Source organism: Chaetomium globosum, genomic scaffold (genome assembly GCF_000143365.1).
Source record: "Chaetomium globosum CBS 148.51 scaffold_4 genomic scaffold, whole genome shotgun sequence".
NCBI lineage: Eukaryota > Fungi > Ascomycota > Sordariomycetes > Sordariales > Chaetomiaceae > Chaetomium > Chaetomium globosum.
In genome coordinates, this window is record NT_165979.1 from 998,856 (window position 1) to 1,025,257 (window position 26,402).

The following is a 26,402-nucleotide window of genomic DNA, read 5'->3' on the forward strand; positions in this document are numbered from 1 at the left end:
TCCGGCGGTGAAGGACCGCACGAGCGTGGTGGTGAGCGTGCCGTTGGCGGTGGCGCCCAGCTCGTATTGCAGGTATTGGGCCGACTTGGCGTTGACGAAGAGGTATTGCTTTTGGGTGGTCGGCGAGCGGTACGTGCACGAGCCGTAGACTTCGTAGTCCGGGGGGGTGGGCTGGCTGCCGCCGGGGATGGGGGTGAGCGTGCCGTTGGGGGTGATCTCGAAGAGGCTTGGGTGAAGGGTTAGTGCTGGGTTTCGTTGTGGGGACAGGGTGGAGTGGGAGAAAGGGGGGGGGGCGGCTTACCAGAGGGTGTCGTCGGCGCGGCAGGCGGCGTAGGCGAGGTCGATCTTGCGCGGGCCGGCTTGGAAGTTGTAGATGACGTCGACGTTGTTGGGCTCGCCGGCGGGGATGGTCTGGAGGAGCTTGCCGGAGAGGTCGAACACGCCGAGGCCGGCGCCCTGCTCGGACTTGGTCGTGGTGATGATGCGCGACTGGCTGCGGTCCGAGGGCGAGATCCAGATGGCCGGGTCATCTCCGTCGCCGCCGTTGGCATCCGTCTCGGCTACGGGTTGAACGACGACGAAGGAGCAGTGGAGGCCGCCCCAGCCGGTCTTGCACTTGCACTGGTTTGGCCCCACGCACTGGCCGTTGCCAGAGCAGTTGTCTTCGCAGGTGTATGTGTTGCAGGTCTTGCCTTGCCAGCCTGCAAAACAGGAGCACTCTATGCCTTTGCCGTTCTGGGCGCAGAAGCCATTGTTCGAGCACGAGCTGCAAATAGGCGATGACTTCTTGCACTCGAGGCTGGGGTCATACTTGGTGTTGCCTTCCAGACCCAACTCCTGAATGGCGCCGTCAAGCGAGCTGACACCAAAGCCGGTAACGTCGTCGGATTCAATGGCGTACGCAAGCACACCGCTGGGGTATTTGGACGTGGAACCCTGGTAGACGGCAAGACCCTGGATTTCGATGTCTTCCTGTCCGACGAGTTTGAGGTTGCCAATAAAGTCGAATGGGGGCCCGTACACAGCCACGGTATCTTCCATGGCCACGAGGAGGTAGTCGACACCGGTAGTGGCGGATACGTAGACAGCCACTCCTGTCACGTCGTCCTCGGCTTCACCAATCTTGCTGATGGCAGGGGCCGCGGTGGACTCGACCAGGTCAAAAACGTACACGTCCTTGTCGTCATCAGCCGAGACAAACATCTTGCCGAGGGAAGGTGAGGTAGCACAGCCCGACGCCTCAACCGACAGAGGGAATGTTTGGATCTGTTTTCGTGTTAGTCCCTGTTTTGTTTCGTCCTCCGGTGGTGATGGCCATCGCATACCTCCACAAACTTGGCGTCTTCATAGTCATCCTCGTCTTTATCCTTCCGAACCAGGAATACCTTGGCTTCCTTCTTGCCAAACAGGTAGACGTAGTCATGACCGCTCGGGCTCTTCCACGAGCACAGAGCCGACCAATCGCCAAGCACAGTGCTGCGAGCCGACTTGACCTCGTCGAAATCGGGCAACTCCCAGGCCCGGAGCACCGAGTCCGGCTGGCTAATGCTGACGGCGAGACCAGTCGGCTTCTTGTTGTCATCGCGGCCATGGATGGTGGTTACGAGTTTGGTGCGGCGACCCGGAGTCTCGGCATGAACTTGGTTCAGGGGCGAGGCCGAGTTGAGGTCCCAGGCGAGCCAGCCTCCGGTAGCGGCAGTTCCGTCATTGCCCAACAGGAGTGGGGTCTTGCCATAGTAAACAGATGCCCAGTCAGACTCGATGTCCGAGGTAGCGGCTGACACCGGGATCTCGACATCAACGGCGGCTGCTTGGATCGAAAGGGTCGAGGCGAGCAGTGCGGCTGCGGTAATCCGGCGGGAGATAGCCATATTGGCAGAATAGAACTTCTGATGGCCTGAATGTGCCCGCCCTGGCATGAGATAAAAACTGTTGAATATTCACTCATAGCCATGGGCGGCGCAGTCTTCCATTTATCTTCCATTTTTCGCCGTTCCTCGGCCATCGAATTCAAGGCTGGAGGCGAAAAAATAGCACATGCAAATATCGTACCCTGCCCCATGTCCCAATACAACACCACGTACATGTTTCCCAGGAGGTTCACCGACGTACCCACGCCTTTGGTGAAGCCGGCAGATACCCCAAGAGGCGCGTGCTTGCAAAATGGTCGTCGATTGGCCCGTTGATGGCGTGGAGGGAACATGGTGCGGGAGGGGCCGCTGGAAGCGGAGCGCACCCCACGTCTTTCAGGGGAGTTCGGCACGTGGGGCAAGTTCAGATTCAGGCACCCTCCTGAGGAAGAACGGGCTGCAGGTTGCATCCATTTCCAGCTACCGACAACACCCTCAAGCGAGCGGTTCTTTGCTCATCAATGATAGGTAACCCACGTGGTCTCGAAGTTGTGTATACCACATATTGCCAACCCTCAATTTCACCCAAACGGGACATGTACACGAACGATATTAGTCGACCCGCCGTAAGGGCCGTAACAGGTAGAATGAATGATCGTGCTCTCGGGATAAACTTCGTCCCGCCGTTGTTCATCTCAACGGCCAACTGTGGATAGCCAGGACCACTGATCTGTCGCAGTTACCTTACTTACCTAGGTAGGTACCTGCCCGTATGATGTATCCGGAGATGGCTATCAAGTTAGGTACCTATTCAGCTTGCCTACTGGTCTTATGTTGCCTTGTTTCTCTACCTATGGTTCATGCTTGGACTTCATTCGACGTTAAGCAGCTGGTTTTGGTGTGTACTGATTTTGTTTATTGTCGGTTCTGGAAACCTCAAACGATACCTTAAGCCCGGTACATTATTTGACCGGGGAGTCAATGCTTTCATTATAGGATCAGACAACTTTCATCCCAAACTTGAGGCCGGCGTAAACAATCAGGTAGCGGAGCGGCCGAACCATCGACCGTTCCCAAAAGTGCCCATGACCCAATAAAGAAAACACACAAATAATCGCAGATCAGCAGAAATGCAAAATACCTTGTCTTGCACACCACTTGCGTAAAATCGGTCATCCATTTCTCGGGAGAAAGGATATTTTCCTCGTCCCGGGCCATTTCGATCCAGGGTTTGCCCTCGACTACCTACATGTACCTACCTAGATTTGATTCCTCGACCAAATGTCACGAATATGCCAACAGGAGGGACCTCGGGTCGCGGGACGCCCCGAGGCAATCATTAGAAGGACCAATCAGGGAGCCAGGAAGGTGATCGAGGTGATCAGTGAGCTCAGTCGCCAAGCCGAGACTGAGCACACTGAGCACCAGGTAAAGATCACCAATCAGGATAACAACAGCTCGACAGTGATCAGTGAGCTCAGTTACCAAGGGCAGACTGAGCACACTGAGCACCCTGGAATAAGCGAGGTATATGTCACTCGTTCTGGAGAACTCCCAGAGCTCTCCAGAACGAGTGACTATATACTATCTGAGCCCATAGGTACCTCTCGTGCCTGTGCTCCCTGCATCGTAGTGATCGCTGACGGTCGCTTCGGTCGTTGACGGCCACCTTGATCGTTACCGATCAAGTCCTTTTTCCAGCGATCATCTAGACAGCCTTGCTGTCTCGATTCTTCTCCCTGATTGGCTGTCTTAACAATTGGTTCAGGTCGCGCCCTGCGCTTCCCCGCTCTCCTTATTCGTGACACCACCAGGACCGCGCGCTGGCGCGGGCGCTTGCCCAGGCCACCCTGGCCAGGAAGAGAGTCGTGGTCATGCTCTGCCGGGCCCAGTAGATGTAACTTGCGTGTTTACTTTCACATCATTCATACCTCATGGGGGCAGCCTGCGAAGCCTTGGGCAAGTGGCCTTGTGTGGAGGTATCAGTCGGAAAGTTTTGACTGATCCAGGACGATTGGCTGGCACCTTCTCGTGGTGTCCTGGATCAGTAGCCGCAATCGCGGCGAAGCCAAGACCGGCCAGAGAAACAGATGTCCGTCTTTTCAATATTAAACCAACATGCAAGACTACCCCATGCATGATGCACATCACAAGAACAACTTATACTGCGTTCTTTCAAGAATCATGTAATTTCATTCTCGAAAGTGAGATGCCCCAGATTGGGATGTTTCACTCCTTGTGGCCGTCCTCTCGTCTTGATGGCGTTCACGTAAACACCGTAATGCCTTGCTAGCTGGCTCGCGTCCTGTCCAGTCTTGAAAACCAGGGCTCCCAAGCCCGACATGAACCCAACCCAACCATACTATCTTTCTCCATCAGCAGTCTTTTGCGCGGCTCATCATCCGCCCTCTATTTAAAACAGCAAAACGCTACGACGCTTATCCTTAATAGACGCGGCTTTGGTGCAGTTCCCATACTTTTCCTGGCAACCCGTCTCCGCCGAACAATGGTCGGCAGTGGTACCGCAGTAACCCCTATCAACGCCCCTCCATCGTCAGCAACAACAGTCGACGCCAGCAACACACCAAAATCAACAACAAAAGAAAAAGCCACAAAAACTCACGCGGCACTACAACAACTCGTCACGGTCGCGTTCCCGGGACAGCGATAGCCTTCCTTGCCCGCGCCCTCGGTGCCGCACGTCCCATCGATGGACACGCTCGTGCCGGGCACGGGCGCGTGGCAGGCGGCGGACGAGTTGGAGAAGCGGGTCTGGCACTTGGCCGTGGTCAGGCAGAAGGCATCGGTGGCGCCGCAGAAGCCGTACTGCGAGCAGCAGGGCAGCGCGCCCGGGCACGTGTAGCCCGAGTGGTCCGCGCCGCAGGTGTTGTCGGGGGAGACGGCGCGCGGGGTGACGGCTTGGCTTTGGGGTGGGTGGACGGCGGCGGTGAGCGCGCCGAGGGGGAGGAGGAGGAGGGCGGTGAGGTGGAGGAGCATTTTGATTGTTCTTTTTGTTTTTCTTTGGGTGGGTTGTTGGTTGCTGGTTGGGTGGGGGGAATGTTGTGATTTGGGGGGTTGTCGTTGCGAGATCAATGGGAGTCTATTATCGCCATGGTTGTTTGGGTTCACCACGTTTTTGTATTTTGACTGGATTTCACGGCGGGCCGCCTCCGAACTAACTGCCGGCAAAGAGCTACTTCAATATGGCCGGTGACGCGTCGTACCGGAGTTTGCAGGGTCGAATATTGTTGAAGGCTCTTCCGCGCCAGACGGATGAACGAGATCTAAATTTACCCGTCTTCGTGGATTGGGATCTGCTTTTGTCGCGCCGTGTTTGTGAAAAGCCATCCATTATTGATGCAGGTAATATAAATCCGAGTCCCCCGCTGTCTATAGATCTAGGATCTGGGTCGTACAGGTCATCTGGGTGCATATTACCCGCATTGGTCCGGGCGTTGAATCGAATGCAACATTTCACAGGGCATGGATGTTGTGGCCGTGGAAAGTAGTGCTTGGGGCATAGTTATTGTCATTTGCTTTTGGCATGTTCGATCTGAGTGAGAAAAGCCGTGGGCGGAAAGGGGCAAGCTGATTAAATTGCATTTTGAGCAAATACTGATGTGGCAAAAGGTTTTGCTTGCTTCCGTTTCTGTGTTGTCGGAAATAGTAAAACAAAATTAAAACGTGAACGTTGACCTGATAACTAATCTTTTTTTTTTTTTTTTTTTTCTTTCTAAATTCACCGGCACCAACACCAACGTTCGCTCCAGTCCATGGCCTGGAATTGGTTTCCAACCCAGTATTGTCTTCAGCATTGGCCTTCCCTGTTCCGATAAAAACCACCTTAGCGCAGGCAAGTATTTTGATCTCTGGCTCCCTACACCCCAACAAGTTCCCAGAGAATGTCAAAGTGTCAATACCTAGTGTCTCCGCTAGGTCAGACGGCGCCGACTTAACGCCGTTTGTTTCTCACCAAAGACACGATTGAGTGGATGCCAAAGTTGTGGAGTTCGTATCATGGAGGCTGCCCACGTACGGGATGCTGGGCTCCAGATGCTTCTGACGCTGGTGAGGGAATGTTCAAAAGGCCTCTGAGATTGTGTTTCTGCAAACAGGCACCAATTACCGTTTGTGGGCATTTTCCTCGAGGGTCTGGTGTCGATATGATGCACAAACTAAAAACTAGCGGAGCAAAATCGCCCTGGAATGGCCTCACGTCTGACAAGAGCTGGCCCGCCTTGGAGGGGATACTTACCTAAGGAGGTATGCTCCTCACAGGCAGCCGCCGGTCGGGACACCATTCCGAGACTTGGCGGCAACCTGCTTGTGGACACGAATAACAGAAAAGTACTGGCGAGAGCTGCCTGGGGCGAACCAGTCTGTCAGCGCCCCACTCAATACCGCCCGAGAATACCTCCCTGAGTATCTTAATTTTATTTCCATCGGAGTATTTCCCCACAGCGGCTGTCGCAATAGGCGCCCCAGCCGGGTACCGAATGCGTGTGAATAAGCGTCTTACTGTGTACGGGTCCGCAGGTTACCGAGAGGCCTAAGTTATACCGAACTGTAAACGGCCGAGAGACGAGAGACCTAGCTGATGAAGTTCCTGTATTCCAGAGACGTGAATTCAGTGTCTTTCCATTTAAAGCTAAGCTCACGAGGCTATTGTTTCTAACTAACTACCTAGGTAGCGGAACCACGCAATTGCAGCAAAGTTACAGAATCCGATTCAACGGGGACGGTAACTTAGCGCTTCGTCCCGGCCTTCTCGCACTCGCTCGAATCCTTCCCGTTTCAACCGAGCACCGTCGCCCCCACTGCCGCCGTCACCTCCAAGGTGCCTGTTAGGCTACCTGTTCCGGCCATCACCCCGCTCTCGGACGGCATACACAACTTTTGGTGACCGACTCGCGGTGGAGTTGATGTATGTTGGGCGGGTGTATGACTTGAGGGGTGTTGCAGAGGGCGGAGCGGGGACCGGGAGTTGCGCGACGTTTCGCTTGGGCTTGTCCTCGAGGTGGGCACGTAGGTTTTGCTCGAAGACTTGGATCATGTTATCGTTATACTAGAAAGGCATTAGTTCACCGCCATTGTGAGTTACCAGAAAACAAGGAATCAAACCTTGTTATGCATGGCCGCGATGTGTGGTGTGATGATGACGTTGGGGAGGTCCCACAACGGTGACCTGGCATTCAGGGGCTCCTCGATGACAACATCAAGGGCGGCGCCTGCCAAATGTCCATTTGTGAGATATTCCGCCAGCGCATGCTCATCCAACAACGGACCACGCGCGATGTTGACAACAATGGCGTTCCGGGGCAGTGACTCCAGCTCCTCCCGACTGATGAGACCGACCGTTTCGGGGGTCAGTGGGGCAGCGAGGATGAGGACGTCTTGGTTGCAGAGAAATGTGCGCAATGTGTCCTTTCCGTCAGCCTTGAGAAGGTTGACTTCGCTCAGCCGCGAGCCTGGTGTCGCCGATGACTGGGGCAGGCCCTTCGGGTTCATAGCCGACACTTTGCTGCCGAGTGCGAGGAAACGCTCCGCTACCTGTTGACCGATAGATCCGAAACCCAGAATACCCACTGATAATTGACTGAGCGTTCGATATCCCATAAGCGGTTGGGGTGCCCATTCGTGCTTAGCTTGGTTGTGCAGCGCCGTGGGCATGTTGCGGCTGAGAAGCATCGTGTTCATCAACGCGAACTCAGCCAAGGCAGTGGAACCGGAACCCGTACTCGACGTCACCTGGAGGCCGGGGCGGTGGTTGTAGGGGCTAGTAATGAGGAGGTCTAGGCCTGAAGAAGCAAGGTGAATCCATTCAAGCCGAGGAAGAGCATATTCGGGTGGTGGCAGCTCGATCGTGGAGAGGAAGATGGTTGTCTTGTCAAGCACGTATTTGGGGATTGATAGCCATTCATCGGTGTAATAACAGTAAATCTCGAGTCCGGGGAAGTCTCTTTTCAGGTGGTCTAGCTCGTCAGTAACGCCAATGCGAAACCCGGAGCGCCGCCGGGTTGTTAAAATCACGGGGTATGTTGGCTCCCACTGCTTGGAAGGCGATACCTTGGGAGGCAGAGTCTTGGTGGACTTCCACTCCTCGATGTGATCCTGCCAGTGGTTGGCAAGCCCAGTGACATCAGCCTCCCATTGAGGTTGGGGGCCGGGACAGACAGGGCAGCGAATCGGTTTTGTCTGCCAATCTCGTCTGTAAGCCTCCATGTCCACCGACATTTTCCCAGTCCGTTCCATTTCTTCAATGACATGATCCAAGGAAATAAACATGTTTGAGAAGGGGACTTTCCAATGTCTGGCGTTGAACATTTTGTCGGTGCTGAGTGACCAGTCTTGTACATGGCAGTGGAGCGGAAATAGACTGGGTATGGTGTGAAAACCGGTCATGAACATCGGGATCCTACTGGGATTCTCCATGGACATTCGGTCGATTTCGATCTGCGACTGATGCCGGAATCGATAGAGTAAGGGCAAGTGCTCGGTCGTTAGGTTGGCGATTTCCTTGATCGAGGTGTCCCGGGGCATGAGGATGATATGGTCAGGAGACTGGAAGGTGATATTCGTTAGCCGCTTATTACGCTCTCCTTTTGCTCTGTGTGTTTGTGACGAAGATCTACCTTGGCGTTGGCGTCATCTACGACAACCATCTCGTGGTCAAAGTACCGCACATTGGAATACCTTTCCGGGTTGTCGCAAATATCATACAGAGGGGAGTCCTCTTGGTTACCGGCGTATTCCCTCGAGTCCCGAGGGTCAACCCGGACAGCCGTTTCCGTCAAAGTTGGTACGTGGGATTGGGTCATATTGGATTCAATGGGTTTCGTTCTACGAGAGTTATGATTGGGACCCAAGGCGCCAGTTTAAGTACCAAGTACAGACAGGCTCAGTCAGATACCACAGGTCAATGTTTTTTCGGCCCGAAGCTTGATTTGGGGGAATCACTGACCGGAGGCCGAGGATAGGGAGGCCCGACGGTCGCTGGCCAGGAAGGGAAGACGTAGGCCCTTTATCAGAATCTTAGACATAGTTTCAGAGCTTGAAACAAAACCCGGTGGGAGCAGCTAACGCCGAAGTTGAGGGTGGCCGGCGTCGGGAGCGACTTGTCCGGATTGTCCCTCGTGGGGGGACGGGGCCGCGGGTTCGGCTTCGTGACACTGGGGGTCCCATGTTCACTGGGTAATCGTGCAGGCCGCCATGTTAGGAAACCCGAGTACGACCACCCTGGGTGCTTGGTGGGGTTTGTGGATGCTACCAAACATTCATTCACAACTTCATCCAGGTCCAGTTCTGTCCCTCTCGCCTAATGTTGCGTTTGACGTTTGACCCAGTTCTGTGCCTCCGGCATTCGGGTGCAAAATATTGCCTGATAGGGCAGCCTTTTAGCTGACATAAGATCTCTATGTGTCTTCCCACCACCCAGGAGGCATATTTGTGCTTTGTAATTACGCGTTGCGGCGAAGCAAGCGAACACAGGGACGGAACTGAGCGCTGGTGAACGCCACTTCCTTCTTGTCGCAACTTGATCTGGAACACCGACTCTTTGCCGCGCCGCGTGCGACCAATCCTGGACTTTTCTTCTTTCCAACAGTCCCATGTTTCCACCCGGCCGAAACGAAGGATCCCACTGGTGTGTTTTAAGGTTTTTGGCCAATACCTTAGTTAGGTAAGGGGCCTGGAGAGGAGGATTCTCCGTGGGCGCGGCCGCTACCGAGGCGGGACCCAACCAGACCCGGTCCGTTGTTCAACAGCGTGGTGTATATGGATGTAGAAATATGATGCTGACCAAGAGACCCGGCCGCGTGGGTAAGATGGCGACCCGTGGGTTGGCAAATGAGACGGAATGTCGGCTTCTTAACCATGGCTGACAAAAAGATGCCCGTTGGCGCCGCGACCTAATCGTAAACGTGCCGAGTCCTTTGGGGGTTTCAGTTTCGCCTATGAATAGTCTCTTGCTTTAACTCCATATGTTATGTTGCACTGTTAGGCGCGCTCCTCTGCCTCGCGGCGTATCTCAACAACGTAAGTAATTATCTTCAATCATTATGTCCCATGCTCCCAAAATTGCAAATCTAGCCAGCTTTACTTGTCTTCTGGGGCGGCAATCTCACCATCTTTCGTCGTCCGTAATCTCCTTGGGGGCCATTCGCAAAGGAGGGTCAGGGAAAGTAGCGAGACAACACAAAAATAAAGCATCACCCTCATTTGTTGGCTGTATCCCGCGGCATATATCTGCCGTACTTGTATCTGGAGTCTCAACGGCAAGCTCCGGATATTTTGAGAGGACTGCAGGAGAGCGGCCTGTTCCCTTGGGGACAACAAGTCCGCAGTTTCACTCGCGACATGGTTGCTTAACAAAGCAGAGCAAATCGCCAGGCCGATTGTGCCACCTAGGACTCGTATTTGTGTGGCAGCACCCATCATAACGGCTAAGGATGGTTAATCACGATACTGGTGTGACAGAAGCTTTGGTTTGAGGGGGAAGGGAAGTCTCACGCATATCCGTTTGTTTCACCACCAGAGGCACCATCATTAAAACGGTGCTGAGATTCAAACCGAATCCGCATCCCATCAGAACCTGATAGCCGTATTGATACGACGGCACCTCAAAATGGGAAGAATCTAGCGAGCTGAAGAGGCCGACGCCGATGGTCTGGAGGCTGCAGCCCGCAACAAGGACGTAGAGCGGAGGGAGCCGCAACTTCGACAGCAACAGACTCGCCACGATTGTGGCGATCGGGGAGCAAAGGAGAAGCGGCAGCATGCGGATACCCGCATCAATGGCGCCCAGCCCGTTGACGACTTGGAAGCGTTGAGGAATTGTAATGATGGCCGCCATAAAGGGGAATCCTGTCAAAAACGCGTTTCTGCCCAAGCAAATTAGCTCGCAACATACGTTGTAGAGAGGGCCGCCCGGAGTACTCACAGAAGTAAGCCCAGTGCGAATCTGTTGCAAGCTAGTCTCCAGGGAAACATGGGCTCGCAACTGCCCGTCCTCCGTGAAAGGTTTCGTTCCCACCCGATGAAGAGGATCCAAAACAGGCCGGAGAGCACAAAACACACAATAACGGGGGCGCTGCTCCACGGGTACTCGATGCCTGCCTGCTCCAGGGCAAAAACAAGCAAAATTGACGCCGCCAAAGAGGAAAATGCTCCGACATAGTCTATCCGTCTCCAGGCCTTTTCCGAAACAAGGGTGGCAAAAAAGCGAGCAGGGCCGGGATATGGGAAACTAAACGGGATGGCAATGCTGATAAAGATGAAGGCTACGGCGCCACCAGGGCCACTATGGCAGCAGACGTGTTAGCACAAGTCTATGATGACACAATTACCATGATACCTTGAGAACGCACTTGAGCCAGAAAACCCATCTCCAAGCGTCGTGGTCGGAGATAACGCCGCCGAGCAGGGGACCCAGTACGCTAGAGATGGCAAACACGGATGACATGATGGCGATGTATGTTGGATACTTTGCCGGCGGGACCATGAGTGGTGTCATGACGGTGGCAAGGGAGTAGATCCCAGATCCGCCCATGCCTTGGATGGCGCGGAAGACAATCCTGTGACCATGAGCATGGCGATGACATCTTCTCGGGAGGCGGGCGGTGTCACATACAGCTGCAACATGGTACTGGAGGCACCGCACGCTAGTGAGAACACGGTGAACAGTGTGATCGCACACAGTACCAACAGCTTGGTGCCAAAGATGTCGCTGAGCTTGGCATAGATCACGAGGAAACCTGGCAAAGGCAGCACCTCGGTGTTAGTCTGTGCAACCCGCCCAAGGCCCGGCGCTTCTAACCTGTGTAAGTCAGGAAGTATGCCGTCACCACCCAGCCGGCCTGCCCAAACCCCTGAAGGTCGTTGGCCATCGAGACCAACGACGTGCTGACGATGGTGGTTTCCAGCGTTGAAAGGAGCATGCTGAGACACAAGCTTCATTTGGAAACATCCCCATCCTTGGTCAGCGGTTCTGCCGGAGTAAGCCGGTGGGAGATGTGTCAGAACTCAGAAGCTTACCCGGCCGTCAGGGCATGAAGCCTCCACCCCATTGGGTAGATTTTCGGCTTAGTCTGGTCCCCATCGCGGTCGTCCGATTTGGTTATCTCCGTCTCCGTGCCGGCGGCCGCTGTTTCGGTTTTTGGCGTGGTCGCCATTTCAATCGCCATGGTTAAATTTAATGACGAACTGTTGTTGGGCGTGGCTTGTCGTTCAAATCCAAAACTGGTCGGTTGGCGAAAGATGACAGCTTGTCATGACCACCGACCACGGTGCGTTGATAAGGGGTTTCAAAATACGACACCGTGTGGCTGAGCCAGGGATGCAATCTCCGATGACCGCGTACACCTTTCGAGCGTGCCGAGCCAAGTGTGCCAAGCCAAGTGTGACGAGCCAAGCTTTAGTTACCTCATGATCTTTTGACAGCAAAAAATATCAACATAAGAAGACCACAACATCGCTTGTCGGAAGGCTAAGGCCCAAGTCGCAGAGGCTTTGAGGTTAGCTGAGAAGTACTGGACGTGACATGAAGTCAGAGACAGGAAGATGACATGAAATGATAACGCCTCGACCCTTTTTTTCGTTTCGATTCCCAAGTCCCAAGTCTCCCAACATGAGGGAGGGGACTCAGGGGAGGAATCCACAATTCCATATCCAACCATGATCTCTCCATCCCGCCCCCCTCAACTCCCTCCACCAGCGTTCCGAACAGTTCAATCAATCCAATCCTGGGTCCCCGATTGGATTGGATTGAAGATTTTGAGGTGCGATTGAACTGAACTGTTCCTCAGATTGAACTGAACTGTTTAGTTCAATCTGCCAAGGCCTCCCCCCCGGAAGCAGCTGATCCGTTCCGCTCAGCCCCCAAAAGGTCTCCCCAACAGTCACACCACTCCCTGGCGTTCCTCCTGCTCTAGCTATCTAGAATCCGCAGCCAATTATTGATACACTGAAGCATACAAAGGGTTTCCTCGTGCGTGCGGTTTCTCTGATGACCCAGGGCCAACTTCGATGCACTAAAACACCTCTCGCATTCTGTTGAACAGGGTGGAATAGATAACAACTCAAATGCCATCTTGGAAAGCCGTGGGAAACGGTCACGATTACGCCACCACCATTGATAAGGGGTCTCTTCTAGTGGCAGAACCGGCTCATTGAGGTAGACACTAACCTCATCAACGGATACGCGATCCGGAGGGTCATAGAAGTCATACCCAAACGCCGGGCGATGTGAAGGTCGGTCCCGGGACCCGTTTGATGAATCCGGAGCCGGTCGAGGATAATTGTGGTCAAAGAAAACCCGGAACCGGGCTTGAATGTCGGACGACTTAAGCGGATCATCTGTAAAAAAACGCTCAATCCACCGCATCTTACAGTTCGGAAGTAGTATCATTGCCGCCCAATAAGCTGGGGTGGCGTCCATGATCGCCAGATACTTTTCCAGCTTCTCAATGGCAAGTTTGAGACTCTTTTGGATAAAGGCATACCCAGTATCATCAACTTCATCGTCAATTACCTCCCCAAGTTGAACAACACGCTGTTGAGGGCGTGGCGATGGCGCTGGGTGGGGCTCTGCGGTAGAGGGCCGATATCCAAATGCTGGGAGGTCAACTTCAAAGTCGTCCAAGTGAGCTGGAGGCCGGATAGTTCGCCCAGATCGCCGTTGACTTGGAGGCTCAACACGTTGACTGGGGGTTCAATATCTGGGTCTGGGTCTGACGAAAGCGACTGCATCCGACCGGGATTGAGAGAGTTTCCCAGGGCCGGCGACGGTGGCCGTATACCAACCCAGGGACCCCCATGGAAATCGTGATGTTGACTGGCTGTTCTGGCATACTGTTGATAGAGTTCGTTGAGGTTCCTGTGCAGGGTGTAGGCATGTGATACGACGTCCGCAAAGTTTGGTTTCCGGCCCTCAAACTTCTTTGTAATGATTTTGAACGGTTCCAAGATGCAACGGATCTCTTTGAGCACCACCCACTCTGAAGGCGTAAGCTGGTCATCGCTCGTGATATTATCTGGATCCTTCTTGGTCACGATGTTGACGAAATAATCCAGAGGATCACGTAACATGATTGCCCGGTCGATCATGTGGTAGACTGAATGCCATCGAGTCTCATTGTCCGAACGCAACTGCAGCTTTGCAATGTCCTTGTCGATTAGAATAGCGCCGAATTCTTGCTGTTCTTCCTCTGTCAACTTGCCCTTAGCGATATCCGAAAACAGATCCCGGCGTTGAGGACTGCGGCGAATGTGATGAACCAGGAAGTGGAGCTTTCCAATAGGGCCAGACTTGCGCCATTCCTGAAGAAGCCTTCCCTCTTCCGCTGCGTTGTGGTGTGCCAGGGATTCCGGTGCCAGGGACTTGATGAGCTTCTTGTTGGTTGCTTGAAGGAAGGCCTTAGCAACAAGGTTCAATATGTGCCCGAAACAACGGACCCGGACCTTGCATTTGAGGGCGATGGCTTGCGCAGGGGAAAGCGTTGGATTGAGGTGTAAAAGGACCTTTGTCATTGCCGTATCGTTGTTATCTGCATTGTCGGTTTGGAAATATCCAAGGCAGGGCTGTAGGTCAAACGTCTTGATGACGTCTAGAACACCAGGTGCAATGTTCTCGCCAGCATGAGTCCCCGTAATCCGTGACAGAGTCAGGAGGTGTGTTTGATAATTTCCAGAGCTCTCAAAGTAATGAACAACGACTGCGAGTAGCGCAAGGCCATGAGAGGAGGTCCACAGATCGAAAGAGAGATGTTTCTGATGTGGAGAAGCCTTGAGCTTAATCTTGATTGAATCAAGAAGATCGTGATACATACTTGTGAGCCAGCTTCTTGTTGTATCCCCCCCTTTTGGAAGAAGGGCGTCAGTTAATGGAGCGTTGAAGAGCTGTAGTATTTGACGGTAATACTTGTTTTCCACCGCGGCGAACGGAATGTTTGCCGTAGCCATCCAACAAACAAGGAGGTAACGAAAGCGCTCCCCTTGGGTTCTTGGAACCACGGCCGTCGACTTTTTGTTCTTGTTGCGGCTCAACATCTCGCTAATACTGTGGTTGGTTGCAGCTCGTTTTCTTGATGTTGTAGCTTGGGGGTCGTTCGAATTCGAGTGAGGTTTATCGTCAAAAATACGGTGTTGTTCTTCGAGATGACTTCGTGCGGCCGAAGTCGATTGAGCGTTGAACGTTGCACTACATCGCTTGCAGACGAAATGGAAGCTTTTCGCCTTCATCTTGACTGTATAAATAATCGGTTATTATAACGATAAGCGTTGAGGGCGCTGTTGTGAGAAATAAAACTAACCAGTTGGATCGACGACAAGGGCAACGCAAAAGCCGTATTTCCACACCCAAGAGCGCCTGTCTTGCCGCTTATCTAGCCAGTTTTCAGGTACGTACTTGAGGCCCTTCTTGCAGGTCACAACAGGCCATTGCTCGGGGACGATTGACGCTGGAGGGTCCTCCCCAAGCGCCTCGATCTGCTGAACTAGGGAAAGCGCATGGCCAAGCCTCGAAAAGGTGCTGTTTTCGGTGGTGACGACAGGCCCGGTGACGACGGCGGCATTCGTCGGGGATGTGGCAGTAGAGCTCGTGTCTGAGGTAGCCATTGGGCGGTAGGGTTGGACCTGGTCGAAGGGCGGTTGATGATGGCAAGTTCAATCCAACAGCGATTGACCCTGTTTGAACAACGAGACTGTTAGTTATCGATAACGTTCGGTACCTCACTATCAGAATAACGGCAAGTATTGTCGCTTATAACCCTAACCCTGTAAGTTCAATCGAGCTCAGTTCAATCCTGGAGCTGGATCTGGATTGCACTGAGGCCCAAAATGGCCGGATTGGATTGGATTGGATTGATTGGATTGAACTACTGAACTGAAAAAATTGAACTGTTCGGAGCGCTGCCCTCCACCGCGCCAAACAACCCCCCACAACCACTCGGCCACCTCCCTCTGATACGCAACCGTCTTCATCTCAGCATCCATCCTCGCCACCTCATCCCCCCACAGATATTTATTCCTCCACGCCACCGAATCAAACCCATGCACCACATCCGGCACCAACAACCACCTCGTACTCCCGCCCTCCCACTCCTCACACCACCCAAACCGCCGCCCATCCCCCGCCCGCCCATCATCCAAACACCCCCTCCAAACCGCCACCCCTTCCCTTCCCACCCTTTCCCCCACCCCCGGCACCACCACCACCACCTCCCCATTTCCCCGCCCCCTCGCCCACCGACACGCCGCCACCCAGCTCTCCATCGCCAGACAATCCAGCTCGGCAGCCACCACGAACACGTGCGGCGGCAGATCGCCGCGCGCCGCGAACGCCGGCGACACCAAGCCCGACGCCGCGTCGTGCCCGTACGGGATGTAGCTCCACGCGCCCGAGGGGAGCAGCACGCGCGCCATCCAGTCGAGCGCCGGGCCCCAGCCGCGCGGGCCGCGCAGGGTGGGTTTGTAGGGGCGGGTGTGGAGTTTTTGGTGGGGCGGGGTGGTGAAATCGAGGATGCCCGTGATGGAGATGACGGCGGTGGGTGGGGGGTTGGAGCGTCGCGGTGCGGGGGTGTGGGTGTGGTTGGGGTTGGGTGGGGAGGGGGGTGGGTTGGGGGTCGGTGCCGGAGTGGACGGAGGGGAGTTGCGAGAGGGCGAGGGCTAGGTTGGCGCCTGCGTCGAAGCCGGCGAGGGCGACGCGCATGCGGTCGATGGGGAGGGATTCGTCGTTGAGGATGGCGTGGTAGAGGGCTTCGACGTCGAAGAGGGGGGCGGGGAAGGCGGCCCAGGGTGCTTTGGCGTAGTTGAGGGCGATGACGAGGATGGTGTAGGAGTCGGCAAAGGTGCGGTTCCAGGGGTCGTCGTCGGCTGGTGTGCCGACGGTGAAGGCGCCGCCGTGGATGGTGAGGAGGGTGGGCAGGAGCGCGGGCGAGGTGAGATCGTGGTGGGAGGGGAAGAAGATGCTGTTTTTATGGTGAGTGTTCGGATCAGTGGTATTGACATTTGCGAGGCATTAGGATGTGACAGGCTTACCGGATAGGGAGGCGTTGTCGTATGGGGTAAGCTTTGACGATGTCAGGTCGACTTGGGGCAGGGTAGTACATGTCGCGTAAGCCGCGGTACACCTCCACTGGCACGTTCAACCCCTGGATCATACTAACAGACGCCGCACGGAAGGCTCTTTCCATCACCGACGGCGCATCCCATTCGTGACGCCGTATCTCATGTCGAGATAGGTAGTGCTCTGTTGTTGCCCCGTTCCTGGCCCTGCTCCTGCTCCGTGGCCGCCGAACCCTCTGACCCTCAAAGTAAGCTACTGAAGGGGAGGGTGGGATATCAACGGCCCAGTCCCTACTGCTGGAAGCCGTGGGGCGAGAGTAAGGGTAGGTGTCTACGGCCGCAGCCCTGTAATTCCTGGGCTCCCCGGGTAGCTGCCCTTGAGGCAGTTGTTGCAGTGGGTTTCCGGCGAAGTTTGCCTGGCTGAGGGTTTGGATATCTACATAGTTTCCTGGCCGATCCGGGGCCGGAAATTCTGGTTGGTATCGATTGATTCGCCAAACATTGTGATACAGCGGTTCTGTTTCTGCCCCCAAAACACTCTGGCAATGTGGCTTATTTGGCTCCCTTGAAGGTCCCGGTGACGCTGTCTCATGATGGTCCCGTTGCTCCTTTTGTTGTAGTAATTCATCGGACAAGAGATCTGAAGGTAAGTGGTAGTGTGCCTGCAACTGGGTGACGGTTTCGTTTTCCACAGAAGGGGGGGTTCTGGAACCCACGGGCTGAAACACGGCCGCGTATTCAATATTGTCGCCCAAGTTCTCCCCTTCTGCGGGATAAGAACCGCCTGGTCCCCCCCAACGAGCATCGCTTCCGCCACGTTCAGGGGTTTCTTGCGGGGTCAAAGGCATGTCCATGATCAACGCTGTATTTGACCCCGTTTTTGGTGGTGGCGTCGCCGGTCCCCTGGTGGAAATGACAATTTGATCATGCTCAAGGGGATCTCTTGCCGCGGACCTTTGATATTGTAGGTTTTTTGAATCGTCTACATTGCTGGCGGTGATGGACGAACAGGGCTTCGGTGCCATATCCGGGGTAGGCGGCCTCTCTGGTGTTTGGGAAACTGGTGTTTGTGGCCTCCCATCAAGCAGAGTTTTGTTAACTTCTCGTTCCCCCGGGGGCTCATCCTTGGCGATATTGCTCTCCATTCTTGGTTGTTCTGTGACTTGTACTCCATCACCCAACGTGGCCTCCTGCTTTTTGAAAGCCCCGAAAGCCAAGGCCAGGTCGGGAATCTGAGGCACGACACTGATTCGATGTTTCGATCCCATGTCTCGGCTCCTACTCTTGCTTCTACTCTTGCTTTGGCTGCGGCTCCTTGCCTCCCACTCCTCGATACGTTCTCGGGTGCTTGTACTGCTCTCTCTTCGGGCAGATGGTGCCACAGCCACCGCATCGTCACGCCAGCTCGTCCTTTTAGCATTGTCGCCCCCACTTTGTCTCATCCTCCCTCGTTCTCGCTCACTTTGTGGTTCGACATGTTGTAATTGCTGAAGGGCACCGGCCAGGTCAACGGGCGGATAGTCGTGCGGCGTGGGATTCTGATTAAAGCTGGGGTGGGTGGTGCCGTCAATGCTATTTTTTCGAGATCCCAAATGAGGGACATAGAGGGTAGAGAAACGCCGCGGCGTGGGCTCATAGTTAGGCATCGCGACAGATTGTGTTGGTGACTGGCAGTTTGTGTTGCGAGAAATGATGAAGACATTTGGAGCGGTGGAATTTCAAGCCGCAGTTGCATGGCGGCGTGATGATCGACAAGAAGGTCTTTGCATTACAAGCTTCAAGTTGCACCCGGTTCGCGGCTGAACGCTGCTTCAACACGACCCAGCACCGGGATGTTCGCATAACCTCCCGTGTTTCATAGTGACGTGGCGAGCACCGGGCTAATCGAATACGTCAAACATCGTGCCCCGTGCTTAGCATTCATTCCCAACGGCTTTGTGGGACACATCGAGTCACAAAGGGGTCAACGTTTGTCATTCATTGGAAGCCGTTTCAAGAGCTTATAACACCTCTTTATCGTTGCTGGAAATTTACATATTATTATTATTCATACTCCGCTATGCCCGCAGGCGCGCCGGTCCCTCAACTGCTAATTCTTCTACATACAGAGGAAACCGTACCCTAAGGCCGGATGAAAAACTCCGTCCGTTGCCCACACTCTGAATCCTTCATACTACAGATGCCGGGGCCTGGTTAGCGTCGCCGAGCCTGCCGTAGCTCTCGAATGCAATCGGCTATCCCCGGAAGTCATCAATCACCGTTCCTCCCGTTTCCGCAACCAACAGTTTTTTCGGTCTCCACATCCTAGGTCGGCATACTACTACAGAGCTCACCCTCTGTAGATTTCCGCTTTTGTTAGGCTGGCGATACAACCCTGGGTTTTTCTCAGCGCTCGGTCCCAGCTCCTGGCACTCGGGTTTTTCCGCTCCGAGTTACGCGGTTTTTTCCCGGTTCGTTGATTTGGTCAGGGGGCCCAATCCCCTAACCTCCGAGACGACGGCTATACCTCGGGATTCCTTCCCCGGCTGGCTAGGCCGGACTCTGAACGTCCTCCAGTTTTTAGGAGGGTGAGGGGAGCCGGGTTCGAACCGACGATTTCTGCAGCCATGCAGAAGACTTGCCATGCGCAGCACGTTCCAACTACGCCATCCCCCCTGGAAATTTACATAGAAGTCTTAACAAGTATGTGAGAGATGAGCGGAAGGGGTCGCGAGGCTCAAAGGCACTGCAAGTACCACTCTACACTCTATTCCGTTAATCGAAAGCTGAAGAAAGAGAGGAAAGATACAAGATAGCGCGTTGGCAACGCGAGAAGGCATGCCCAGAACGGAGCTAGTCCGGATACGGAAGTGCACCTCCAACCCCAACCCTGGGTGCGCTTCCCGTCACAACCTAAAGTATGTTTTCCTATTCCCCCTTTTGCAAATCCTTGATGCTGCTTTTCAGTCTGATTGATGTCCACAGGGGGAACCTCTCCTTCTACCTGGGAGGAAAGTCGCCCTCGGATGACAAGGACTGGTCCCCCAACATGCGGGCGGTGCGGGCGACGATACGTTTTGCCATTGCCACAGGTCGTCTGAGGACTGAACAACAACAGAATGAAGCAAACAAACCTCACCATCCTAAACCCCGACTAACACCCCCCTTCATCTCGTGTCACACGGAGTAAGCGCGCTTCAGCCGCCGAAGATAGGACGTTGGACACTTGGAGACTAGCCTTCAAGCCAGCTTACTATTCGTACTACTAACCCACGAGCATCCGCAGCAGAGAGGGCAAAATTGTAAGGAGATAAGCCAGAAAAGGAGGATGTACGGGCTTCATGAGACCAGGATCCATTTTAGGATATGTATTAGTAGATTACATGATAGTTGCCCTTTCGGGTTAGGCCCGCTGGGCGGAATAAATTTTGTGTGTGTGTGTGTGTGTGTGTGTGTGTGTGTGTGTGTGTGTGTGTAGCGACCATCCCCGATTCATAACCCCTGCATCATCAAGCCTGGTTATTCACACGGCGGTGGAAATAATTCGGCGATCACGGCGTTGATCGCTTGCGTATGACAGCCTGGGCAGCGACAGTACTATTTTACAGTTCAGTTGAGGAGCCCCTATCCGTACCAAGTTGCATCAATGGCACAGGTCTCGTACGTCTATGCGCTTACCTTCACTACTCCTGGTAGATTGCTAGCCGTGCCTTCATACTCCACGCATTTGATCATGGCCTCTTTGCTAACAGGCCCTTGCGCATTGAGAGCTACCTGTGCTATACATTGGCTTGAGTTCATAATGTCGTGGCACGCCAGATCAGTGTCGGGGCATTGTTCGAATTCAGTCGCAATAGCCCCGTGAACTCCTAGCCATAAGCCTAGGAAAAGTGAGTCGATACGCATTGTTCTGGGCTGAACACGGTAGGTCGTTGATGTATGATGTATGGCCAACATAAACCGAGGAAAAACGTACGTGTGATATTTTGCTCCGGTTTGACCTGAGTCTTTGCACTCTACTTATACACCCGAGACTCACCCGCACTGCAGGTCCTCATTCGTTAATACTTAGCCGTGTAGGTCGGTGCTACCACCGGGGTCTGGCTGCATCGGCAATGGCAAATTCCTTATCACCGTAGACTTCTCGAACTCCCGCCTTCGGCTTCTTAATCTACTCCAAATATTTAATCTATCCCCTGCCCTATCAGAAGCTCATGGGGTGTACACCGAAACCCCAGAGGTAGCTTCATGCCCGGTATTTCCGGGTAGAGTTTCCCCTTGGGTTTGTCCTGGTCTTCGCCATCTGACACGAGCTCTCCCCTGTTCCGTGACTACTGCAATCTTTCTCGACAGGATCCTTGACACGCAAAAGACATGATGCGACCTTGGTTGCTTACCCTGTTGTTAGCTGCGCAAAGCAGTGCGGTGGTCCGTTTCCACTGCTCTCAGTTGGTGGTTGAAAGGCTCGACCCTCTGGTCAACCCAGGCTCCATCCCCTCGAGCCATGTTCATCAAATCGTCGGCGGGGTTTGTCCCCTTCGCATCCCAAGTCGCAAGGTCTAACTCCGGGGCAACGACACTCTAATAACTTCTCTCTTAGAATGCCTTCAATGCGACAATGGACCCTAGCAGGGACCTACCCGCAGAGTCGAGTTGCACAACCTGTCAGTTCGCCGATGACTTCTCCAACTACTGGACAGCGGTCCTCTACTTTCGGGCACAAAACGGCAGCTACAAACGGGTCCCCCAGCTAGGCAATAACCAGTTCGAGACGGCTCGGGGCGGCCTCACCATCTACTACATGCAAGATGCCATCTACGACCAGGCCCAAAAATCCAAAGTCAAGGCCTTCCAGCCGGTAACTACCTACCTACCTTACCTGACCCAACTCTTTCCTCCCAACCCCCCACTAACCCACCCTACCCCCACAACCCAGGGCTTCCGCATGTTCGTCGGCGACATCAACGCGCGCAACCTCACCGCAGCCAGCCACTTCCGCCAGCTGACCTACGTGTGCATGGACACATGGACAAGCCGGGCCCCAGAAACCATGGCCTTCCCGACGCGCCCCTGCCCCGAGGGCATCATGACCTCGCTGCGCTTCCCGACCTGCTGGGACGGCAAGAACCTCGACAGCCCCGACCACCGCGCCCACATGAGCTACCCGGCGTCGGGCACCTTCGAGAGCGGCGGGCCGTGCCCCGCGACGCATCCCGTGCGCGTCGCGCAGGTCATGTACGAGGTGGTATGGGATACGAAGCGGTTTGAGGGGCTGGAGTGGCCGGCTGATGGGAGGAGCCCGTTCGTGTGGTCGTTTGGGGATGTGACGGGGTACGCGACGCATGGGGATTATGTGTTTGGGTGGAGGGGGGATGCGTTGCAGAGGGTGTTGGATGCGCCGTGTTGGTTTGATACCAATTGTGCGAAGGAGTCGGTAGGTTATTTACGTGGCGTGGTGTCCTGTCTTTGGTGGTGTTTGGGGGTTGGATTGGGAACTAGATTGAAACGGGCGCTGACAATTTGGGGGCCAGAACTCTACGCTGCAGTCGATCGAGGCCATGAACAGCTGCTCGCAAGAGAGGGTCGTTGACGAGGATATTGATGGATGTAAGTGATATTTTCCCAAGGTTACATTCTGTGACGTTTGCTGATGAAATATTCCCCAGGGCTGGACGAGCTTCCGGGGGGGTTCCAGGCAGACCATGGCGATGGTGAGATGTAACGTCTGAACGGCGAGGAAGGGGAAGAGATTGGATGATGACGGTCGGGTTGGTGGCCGGCAGGCTGCCCTTGACCGGGGCGCTGGGGTTGATTTATAAATTGAGAGATTGTCAGAAATTGAACCATGAAAGCACTGGAAACCTTGGATAAAAGGGGTTGCGCGAGCCGTTGTACGTCGCACAACCCTTCTCCACTAAGTCTCAATACTGATCCTCCCCACCCTCGCCCCCTCATTTGCTCAAGCATATGAATTGGTGGCGGCGCCATACGTGAACGGATACGATCCTGGAAGGAAAGATTGTGGGCTAAAGCAAGAAGTACGTGCATGATTGGGGTTGCTGCCACTTGTAACTTGACATTGATATACTATCTGCTCCCAACCCAATATCATATCCTACAGGTCCTGCGTCTTCTGCATTTCGTACATGCACATTACATGCCTTCATAACTCGCTACTCGGCGTCGTCACTACCGGTGCCGGTACGGGAGCCACCTTTGCGGCCTGCCCTCACGAGACACGTTCGACTGCAGAGTTCAAAGCTGCCAGACGAAGCCAGACCAGCCCTGAGAAGCAATATCGCGCTGTGTGGGGTTAGCCAGGAATTGATGGCCAGGACGGAAAGTACCACATGTGGTCATACCTGCTTGTCGGGGTCCATGCTGGCGAAACCGCCCGAGTGGCTAGCTTGGCCGCCCTTGGAGGCGATGTCGCGCACCTCTTCCTTGGGACTGGCGGAGGGGGAGTCAGCAACAGGTATGGCGGGAGGATACTAAGTAGAATAAGAGACGGAAATCTACCGGTTGGCGAAATTGCCGGGATTGGTGTTCTGGGTGCCGGACATGATGAATGTTTGGTGTCTGTTTTGACGAAACCTTTTGGGGTTTATTGAAGGGCTGTAAGTCTGTTCAATTGAGATACGACTGTACGAGGTGTGGTGTGATGTGGATTAAAGATGTTTTAGATTGAAAGGATTGGGCTCTTAAATGCTTTGCGTGACTCTACAAAAACAAATACCCGCTCCATGAGGGCCGTTCGTCATGATGATGTCAATGCACAATGTCGCCATATCTTGGATCCAGCGAAGGCGGGATCGGCCAGTTGATTCGATTGCCCGCTCTGCGATCTTGGACTTTCCATACATGACATCAACATCCTCAAGATCTTCATTCTTCCCCACCCGACGGGGCTTTCCTCCAGGGGGTTGAGAGACTCGATTCCTCCAATCGCTAGATAGGCAAATAGGCATACTCGAGACATGTTCCATCCGGAGCGGTAACTCCGGATCGCCGCTCGGATCCCGGCAGCTCAATTGGTGCCAAGCCGGCCTCTCAATCCGGAAATGAGGGAGCACCGATGCGATATGTTATGACAGCATGAAGGCCGTAACTATTCGCAAGGACGCCAAGGATGCGCCTCGAAGGTGACGTAGGGGCACTCCCAAAACAATCCAGTAATTATTGTTGTGCCAAGAGAGAGCGTCGAGGTAGGTATGTACCTAGCTTAATTTATTCACTCCGCCCCTGAATTGAAATTCCACCGGCGGCTGCGCCGCGCGATAGGGTTGCGGCACGGCGGGTGCCTAGCTCGCATTTCAGGACCGAAGGCACCAAGACAAAGGGCCAGGCGCCCATTTCTGCTTCTCTTTCATAGGCAACAAGGCGCTTGGCGGGTGCATGGTGTTTAGACATGGTCCCCTAGGCGGCCACGGTCAGCTAGGTACCTAGGTAACTTGGCGCAATCCTGGGCAATGTGCGGAGTACAACTCACCTAGTAGCCCAGGTCTTATCATAGGTATCTTCAAGTCCGAGCTCGGGATGGTTTCAACGTTGATCGGATGGCGGTTGTAGGCCGAGTCGACGGCCGCGACGCTGCTCAAACCGCCGACTAGGCACTACAATGGAAGGCTGCTATTACGGACAAACTAAAACACTGGGCTGTTTCGTTACGCTGGAGACAAATAGACGATCGTCCGCCGTGTATTGCTCCCTAATATAAAGCTCCATGTTCCATGAAGACATCCCGGAATCGTAGTAAACACCATCTTTACATCGAGTGGCCAACAACATTCCCCGCAACTTCCTTTACACCACTCTCACATCCTTAGCCCTGCAGAAATGTCCACCGGCAACACCAAAACTACGCCGACTCCTCGGCTGCCGCTTTTCGGCGTCGAAATCGAGCTCTTTGTTAAAGTGAAGCCAAAGGTTGAAGTGCTGACCTGGAAAAAGAGACACGAAAACCCAGCCTCCGTACCGGAGTATTGGCGAAACTGGGATTTCAACCTTAAAAACAACCCGCCGGACCGTGACGCCCAAATCAAAATCATTCATCATCGGAGAGAAGTCGGCAGGGCGATTCAGGCCGACATCGATGCCATGCTCGGCCCCAAAAATGGATGGCATTGCGAACCGGAACCGAGTTTATCAGAGCGAACGCTCACACTGCCCATCGACCCCAGAAAGTGGTGTACGTATGCCCGGCCTCTCCTGTGCGTCTTTACGAGGTGAGCTAATGTGGCATAGGGGGGATCGAGCTTGTCTCACCGCCCATGTCGGTAACCAAGCAATGGCAGCAGGAGATAGAGATGGTTTATAAGGCGGTCTGTAAAAACTTCGACATCTGGACGAGCGACTTCTGCGGCTGCCACGTCCACGTATCGCCTGGACCGGTCAAAAGCAAGGAAAACGACTACTCCGTGCCCAAGCTCGTGAGGATGGCCAAGACTTCATACTTTTGGGAGAAGGCTCTCTGCGAATTCCTCCCGCCGGATCGCCGGGACACCACTTATGCCCGCCCAAACTACAAGTCTTTTGCGACCACGGAATATGAAGAAGTTGAGCGTGCAGGTTGGGGACCACTATTTGACAAGCTGGATGAGCTGGCGGCCGGCCGAAGGGGTCAGTCCAACTTTCTCCAGGAGATCCAGGGCGGCCTTGTTCATGGGGACCGGTATACCTCCTTTAACTTTGAGGCATTCATGGATATTGGGACGGTTGAATTCCGCCGCCAAGCGGGGGTTCTCTCGCCTATCACTACCGCCCATCGCATTCTTCTCGCCGTGGGCCTTCATTTAAGCGCCATGAGATATGATTTCGACGGGGCTAAGACCCGGATGACGCACCCGACCGCCGAAGAACTGCGCAAGGAGCTCGCCGGCTGCATCAAGAAGCTCCCCGAAACCTGCCACGGCACTCGATTCCTCAACTTCCTCACCTGGTGTCAGGAAAGCTACAAGGGCGGCAAACGTTACACAGAGGAGCAGATCAACGCGCGCGAGGAGGCCTTGCGCAAGGGACGCCCCCCGCCGGAGCAACGCTCCGCCGTCCCGCCGCCACCCCCGGCCGAGAACTCCCAGGGAACCACCGCCAGTCAGCCCGGAGGTCGCACAACGGCCACCAGCAGCTCTGCCGCCGCCCAACCCACCCAGGCATCCTCGGCGGGACGCGGCGGGGCCCGTGACACCGCCCCGCCCGGCCGCCAGACACCGGCCGCTGGCCGTGGCGGTCCCACGGCGGGCAGGGGCGGCGCTACCCAAGGAACAGCCGGACGTGGCGCTCCCCAAGGGACAGCCGGCCGCGGCGCTCCCGCCTCCACCACCACCCCGCGCGCCTCCACCTCCACAGGCACGGGCACGGCCAGAACCGCCGCTCCGCAGGGCACATCCACCCCCGCCCGCACCTCCACCACCAACCAAGCCACGGGCACGGGCACGGGCACGGGAGCCGCACGCCCCCGGGCCTCGGGCAACAATGCGTCGTCCGCGTCCAACTCAAACGGGACCGCGCCCCGGC

General features: G+C 54.8%; 10 protein-coding genes and 1 pseudogene across 11 annotated transcripts in view; 2 read left to right on the plus strand and 9 right to left on the minus strand.

Moving 5' to 3' along the window:
- Positions 1 to 1,871, minus strand: part of CHGG_04017 (uncharacterized protein) — a gene marked incomplete at both ends in the record, with an annotated part of 2,460 nt that extends 589 nt beyond the window's left edge. Inside the window, 3 exons of the mRNA XM_001223230.1 lie at positions 22 to 226; positions 302 to 1,266; positions 1,326 to 1,871. Coding sequence (XP_001223231.1) covers positions 22 to 226; positions 302 to 1,266; positions 1,326 to 1,871 — 1,716 coding nt within the window. The remainder of the gene's footprint in view (positions 1 to 21; positions 227 to 301; positions 1,267 to 1,325) is intronic.
- A 1,263-nt stretch (positions 1,872 to 3,134) lies between these two features.
- CHGG_04018 (uncharacterized protein) lies at positions 3,135 to 4,847 on the minus strand (the record flags this gene model as incomplete). The annotated part of the gene is made up of 3 exons (XM_001223231.1): positions 3,135 to 3,363; positions 3,782 to 3,889; positions 4,474 to 4,847. 3 exons carry the CDS (start codon positions 4,845 to 4,847, stop codon positions 3,135 to 3,137), a joined length of 711 nt encoding a protein of 236 aa, XP_001223232.1.
- Positions 4,848 to 6,699: 1,852 nt separating this feature from the next.
- Positions 6,700 to 8,668, minus strand: CHGG_04019 (uncharacterized protein; the record flags this gene model as incomplete). Its single annotated transcript, XM_001223232.1, has 3 exons — positions 6,700 to 6,915; positions 6,972 to 8,411; positions 8,483 to 8,668. The coding sequence occupies 3 exons, from the start codon at positions 8,666 to 8,668 to the stop codon at positions 6,700 to 6,702; spliced, it is 1,842 nt and encodes a 613-aa protein (XP_001223233.1).
- Positions 8,669 to 9,845: 1,177 nt separating this feature from the next.
- On the minus strand, positions 9,846 to 12,031 carry CHGG_04020 (uncharacterized protein; the record flags this gene model as incomplete). The annotated part of the gene is made up of 6 exons (XM_001223233.1): positions 9,846 to 9,875; positions 10,759 to 10,809; positions 10,926 to 11,148; positions 11,216 to 11,422; positions 11,479 to 11,664; positions 11,883 to 12,031. 6 exons carry the CDS (start codon positions 12,029 to 12,031, stop codon positions 9,846 to 9,848), a joined length of 846 nt encoding a protein of 281 aa, XP_001223234.1.
- A 1,342-nt stretch (positions 12,032 to 13,373) lies between these two features.
- On the minus strand, positions 13,374 to 15,461 carry CHGG_04021 (uncharacterized protein; the record flags this gene model as incomplete). The annotated part of the gene is made up of 2 exons (XM_001223234.1): positions 13,374 to 15,091; positions 15,158 to 15,461. 2 exons carry the CDS (start codon positions 15,459 to 15,461, stop codon positions 13,374 to 13,376), a joined length of 2,022 nt encoding a protein of 673 aa, XP_001223235.1.
- A 526-nt stretch (positions 15,462 to 15,987) lies between these two features.
- On the minus strand, positions 15,988 to 18,556 carry CHGG_04022 (uncharacterized protein; the record flags this gene model as incomplete). Its single annotated transcript, XM_001223235.1, has 2 exons — positions 15,988 to 16,813; positions 16,884 to 18,556. The coding sequence occupies 2 exons, from the start codon at positions 18,554 to 18,556 to the stop codon at positions 15,988 to 15,990; spliced, it is 2,499 nt and encodes an 832-aa protein (XP_001223236.1).
- Positions 18,557 to 19,478: 922 nt separating this feature from the next.
- On the minus strand, positions 19,479 to 19,565 carry CHGG_11325 (annotated as a pseudogene). Its single transcript has one exon. The product of its transcript is annotated as a tRNA-OTHER (tRNA).
- Positions 19,566 to 20,498: 933 nt separating this feature from the next.
- On the minus strand, positions 20,499 to 20,690 carry CHGG_04023 (uncharacterized protein; the record flags this gene model as incomplete). The annotated part of the gene is made up of 2 exons (XM_001223236.1): positions 20,499 to 20,513; positions 20,568 to 20,690. The coding sequence occupies 2 exons, from the start codon at positions 20,688 to 20,690 to the stop codon at positions 20,499 to 20,501; spliced, it is 138 nt and encodes a 45-aa protein (XP_001223237.1).
- Positions 20,691 to 21,263: 573 nt separating this feature from the next.
- CHGG_04024 (uncharacterized protein) lies at positions 21,264 to 22,611 on the plus strand (the record flags this gene model as incomplete). The annotated part of the gene is made up of 5 exons (XM_001223237.1): positions 21,264 to 21,416; positions 21,490 to 21,747; positions 21,826 to 22,323; positions 22,421 to 22,496; positions 22,556 to 22,611. The coding sequence occupies 5 exons, from the start codon at positions 21,264 to 21,266 to the stop codon at positions 22,609 to 22,611; spliced, it is 1,041 nt and encodes a 346-aa protein (XP_001223238.1).
- A 533-nt stretch (positions 22,612 to 23,144) lies between these two features.
- Positions 23,145 to 23,452, minus strand: CHGG_04025 (uncharacterized protein; the record flags this gene model as incomplete). The annotated part of the gene is made up of 3 exons (XM_001223238.1): positions 23,145 to 23,192; positions 23,252 to 23,339; positions 23,409 to 23,452. The coding sequence occupies 3 exons, from the start codon at positions 23,450 to 23,452 to the stop codon at positions 23,145 to 23,147; spliced, it is 180 nt and encodes a 59-aa protein (XP_001223239.1).
- A 1,273-nt stretch (positions 23,453 to 24,725) lies between these two features.
- CHGG_04026 (uncharacterized protein) overlaps positions 24,726 to 26,402 on the plus strand; it is a gene marked incomplete at both ends in the record, with an annotated part of 2,155 nt that continues 478 nt past the window's right edge. The window contains 2 exons of the mRNA XM_001223239.1: positions 24,726 to 25,077; positions 25,134 to 26,373. Of these exons, the coding sequence (XP_001223240.1) occupies positions 24,726 to 25,077; positions 25,134 to 26,373 (1,592 nt within the window). The remainder of the gene's footprint in view (positions 25,078 to 25,133; positions 26,374 to 26,402) is intronic.